General features: G+C 35.7%; 1 protein-coding gene across 1 annotated transcript; it reads left to right on the forward strand.

Moving 5' to 3' along the window:
* Positions 1-2,245: 2,245 nt before the first annotated feature.
* Positions 2,246-3,345, forward strand: LOC120209281 (V-type proton ATPase subunit G1-like). Its single transcript, XM_039208325.1, has 3 exons — positions 2,246-2,346; positions 2,957-3,057; positions 3,121-3,345. The coding sequence occupies exons 1-3, from the start codon at positions 2,253-2,255 to the stop codon at positions 3,343-3,345; spliced, it is 420 nt and encodes a 139-aa protein (XP_039064256.1). The 5' UTR covers positions 2,246-2,252.
* The last annotated feature ends 1,372 nt before the right edge of the window (positions 3,346-4,717 follow it).

The following is a 4,717-nucleotide window of genomic DNA, read 5'->3' on the forward strand; positions in this document are numbered from 1 at the left end:
GCTAGCTCCTCTCGACGCCTAGCTAGCCACTCCTTGGAGCTTTATCAATGGAGGAACACCCAAGGAAGAAGAAGGGAAAAGAAAATAAAAATGGGATTTTTTTGCTCTACTTGTATGCCTCTCTCTGTTGTGTTTTTCTCTCCTTGTGAGGTGTCATATATAATAAAAATATCTAGGGGTAATGATGAGGTTGTTGGGTGATGTTGGGTGCAAAATACCCCTCATACCCCTAGAATCACACCATATGTGTGAACCTTATCCTCCAGGTGGAAGTGGTCCTCTGGCAGGCGGTTACAACCATCATTTCACGTGCAAGCCAGTTGTCCTCGTACAGCTGTATCTTTTTGTCATTTTCTGCGCCAGAAATGCCAAGGCATTTCAATCTGCTTCAGCAACGTGTGATGCCGCGACATTACTTCCCAAAGAATCCTTTTGTCTTCTATCCCTACACACCACAAACAACTGCACCTTTCTCTCATACAACACCTTTAAGAGATAAAATAGCAATATCACTACAAATACAACTATATGCAACTACATGATCCTAAAATGACTAAAATGGGCTCTTAAACAAACAATAACTTAAGTGAAAAATGCCTTAAAAGTAGCCTTTTTAGGAAGTTATCAATGGCATAATCAAATGGAACACTTAAGAAGTGATCAATTCTTTTAACAGAAATGTCTTAAATTTTTGCTATGAGCTGAGATATGTGTCCCTTTCGATTAAGGCGATCATCTACTTCTTGACGGATTACCGACACTTTACAAGGAAGTGTTAGAAGTTTTATCCTCTAGTCCTTCTGATCTCTCAGACTATTTGCTTTCAAGATTGTGAAATGCTTCATTATTCTGGCATCGTTTGTTCTTCTCCAATTTGAGACAGGATGGGCCTCGCCAGCTTCAAGGACCTTTTTCACTTAAGATTATCCTGTTTGAAAATATTTTCTTCCTCTTTCAATTTTAGAAATGTGAAAAAAAAAGTTTGATGAATAAGTTTCAAAAATGCTACAATTTTCTTCAGGCTCACAATCAAAGAAAATTGTAAAACATGAGTTCATTGAATATCAAATAAATCAACTTCTCTTGTCTTGCTCAATTCGTTATGTTGTTTAAGGGTTATTTTCTTTTATTTTCTTGCTGAATTGTAAATCATGTCGACTAAGTAATTGAGTATAATGATTTGGAGTTGTATTGAATGAGGTATTGTATTCTTTCAAAGTAGAGTCAATCAATACTATCTTTAGTTTGATTATAGATATAGGAAAGACTTTGCTATTCGATCTAAAAATCTCGTAAACTCCTTAAGATTGAATAGGTGTGTGTCTCACTTTAGTGCCTTATAATTTTATACGATTATCTTGAATTGTGTTACCATTATTTTTATACATGAATTGTCTGTTCAAGAGGTGCGATTATTGAGGTAACCTACTATGCAGGGATTGATCGAAGAGGTGTTGGTGGATGCGGTAGCACTTCTTGTATTTTATAGTATATGCTTACGTATTGCTGTCTGATTTTGTAATACGGTGCATTGAGTGTTGAAGTATTCAGCCCATGAGACAGTGGACGTATGAGCAACTAATTGATCTGTATTTGTTATGCTCTACTTGTTTTCGTGTATAATATCTATACTTAGCGTCGTCCCTGATTAATTATGTAATATGAATGTTCTCTAGTTATTTTCTGTACTTAAAGACCATATTAAATCACCTCATTCTATTAGCTTGAATTCAACATCGATTGGATGGTCTCGTTCTTAATTTTTATGATGTTTTCAAGTATTACTCTTCTATGAGTTGTTTATTAGATTGTTGTCTGAAATTGTTTTCGAGAAATTTTGATTTTGATAATACTTCCTTCAGCTATGAATCCATGCCATTTGGAAAAAAAACTGTTTTGGTCGCAAAATTAGTGAAGTCTGTCGCGAACTTTCTAGCTAGAACGTATACACGTATGATATTTAAAAATCTATTTTAACTGAGAAATTAAACCAAAACTAATCCCCTTAACTATGGAAAGTGAGAGTCAAAAGTATTAAAACCCTAAAAGATTTGGAAGTATTTAAGTGGAAAATGTGATGAGGATTTGATTCTTTCCTTCAATTATCTATTCAGCTTTAGCTCTAACTCGTTTATGGCTCTACTCTTTTTCTTTCCTTTTTTACCCCTTTAGATCTCAATAATAAAAAATATGCATGGTTTTGTTGGTTTTCTTGTGACCTTTTTCTAGATATTGTTGGTCCGGTGGCAGCCATGGATTCGTTCAAAGGGCAAGGTGAAGGAGGCATTCAGATGTTGCTAACTGCAGAGCAAGAGGCTCAGCACATAGTTTCAAGTGCTAGAAACAGTAAGAAAACTTTTAACTGACTAAATATACTTAATTATGTTATTTCATTTCGAATTTCGTAAGTTTTATGTAATTCAATTTTCGATGTCAAAGAATCCATCAAATAATTTCAAAAGTGGAAGAGAGTATTGTTCTCCCTTGAGGTTGGACTCTTACAATTACACTATAGGATGTATGCGTATTCATTGTCAATTAGTCAGGGACGAACACATAAGCTGGACTAGAGAGGGCCATGGCCCCCAAAATTTAAAAAAATCTAATTTTTATCCTTAATTTTTTTAAAAAAATTCAATTTGACCCCTCAAATTTTTTAAAAATTCAAATTAAATTTTAAATTTTTTGAATGTTCTTAATTAAATCTCCTCCCATATTTTTAAAAATTCTCATTAAGTCTCTCAAATTTTCAAAAATTGTAGTTAGACCCTAATTTTTTGGAAAAATATAAACTAAACCCTTTAAAAATCTTAATTTAAACCACTAAATTTTTTAAAATTTTAAATTGGACCCCCAAACTCCATCACCAAATTTCGTCACTACAAATAGTTAACAGTTACCGCATTGTAATCACACAGACAAAAACTTGAATTTTCACAATTATGTCATTGCTCAGTGAAGATGGCCAGGCTAAAGCAAGCCAAAGAAGAAGCCGAAAAGGAGGTCGCCCTTTACCGCTCCCAAATGGAAGTTGAATACCAAAATAAAATATCGGAGGTACGTAATTTCAATAATAAATTTTGTAAGTGATAGATTACTGTAAATTGATAATGTTTGCAGTCAACCGGAAGCTCTAGAAATACAGTGAAGAAACATGAAGAGGAAATTGACAGGAAGATTAAGGCTTTGACGAAATCAACCACGATGGTATCAAAAGAAGTAGTTGACATGCTCATTGAACACATTACTGTAAAGTCAACAATGGAGGCTATAGAGGGGGCACCATTTTTTTTTGCATGGGTTTTCAACAAAAGGGGCACCGATTTCGGTGCCCCAATTCTTTAATTAAAATGTAAATGGGTTAATCGTAACTTTAGTCATTACATTTTTAGGGTATTTACAAGATTAGTCCCTAAGCTTCAAATATAAATATTCTAACCCATTTAGCTTCAAAATTATCCCAAAAGCTTCACTTCTCTCTCAAGTGTGTTTTGTAAACACCTGTAAAATTTTCTTTAGTAAAAGATCTGCAACAGTCCGGAGTCGTAAGCATAATTGGTTGAACTCTGTTATCAATTTTTGGGTATTATTTTTTCGCTTTTATTTCGTATTCTCACTAATCTTGTTATAGGGAAATTACTTGTACTCGGTTTATTTCACAACAACTAGTAATTAGAGCTTTTGGTTGTAAGTTTTGTCAATTTTTTTGCGAGGTTACTATTCATGTGAATAGTAAATTTCGTGAATAGTGAAATTTTGTCGGTAATACGAATTTGTCGACATAGGTGTTCTAATATACGTTGGTTCGCAAGAATTGTCATAAACGATCCAAACGAATCCAGATTCGAGTGGGAGCGATGGCTGCAGACGAAGGGAATGTGAAAATTGAAAAGTTCGATGGTACGGACTTTGGCTTTTGGAAGATGCAGATTGAAGATTTTCTGTACCATAAAAATCTATATCAACCCCTCTCAGGAAAGCAACCAGAGGGCATAAAGAATGAAGACTGGGCTCTTCTCGATAGACAAGCCCTCGGAGTTATCCGACTGACGTTATCCCGCAATGTTGCTTTCAACATAGCAAAGGAAAAGACCACGGCGGGTCTTATGGCGGCTCTCTCCAGTATGTACGAGAAGCCATCAGCTCAAACAAAGTTCACTTGATGAGGCGATTATTCAATTTGCGGATGGCGGAAGGGGCATTAATGGCTCAACACTATCACAACCCAGTTGAGTTTTGTGGAAATTGAATTCGATGATGAAGTTCGAGCTTTAATTCTCCTATCTTCTCTACCAGACAGTTGGAATGCTACTGTTACAGCAGTCAGCAGCTCGTCGGGAAATAGCAAATTAAAATTCAACGATGTTTGAGATCTGGTATTGAGTGAAGAAATTGGACGGAGAGAATCGGGTGAAGCATCAATCTCCTTAGCCTTACACACAGAGTCAAATCCAAATCCAGAACGGGAAAATCAATCCGTAGCAGATCCAAATCCATAATGGGAAAATCAAGAACAGGAAAGAAAGATTTTACCTATTATAATTGTGGCAAGAAGGGTCACTTAAAAAGAGACGTCGAGCACTGAAGAAAGATACCGGTGCACAGGGATCTGCCAACATGACAGAGAGACAGGGGATGCCATGATTCTAAGCGTCAGCAGTCTGATTGAATCATGGATCTTGGATTCAGGGGCATATTTCCACTCCACCCATTCTGA

This window comes from Hibiscus syriacus, unplaced genomic scaffold (assembly GCF_006381635.1).
Source record: "Hibiscus syriacus cultivar Baekdansim isolate YM2019G1 unplaced genomic scaffold, ASM638163v2 tig00018586_pilon, whole genome shotgun sequence".
Taxonomy (NCBI): Eukaryota; Viridiplantae; Streptophyta; class Magnoliopsida; order Malvales; family Malvaceae; genus Hibiscus; species Hibiscus syriacus.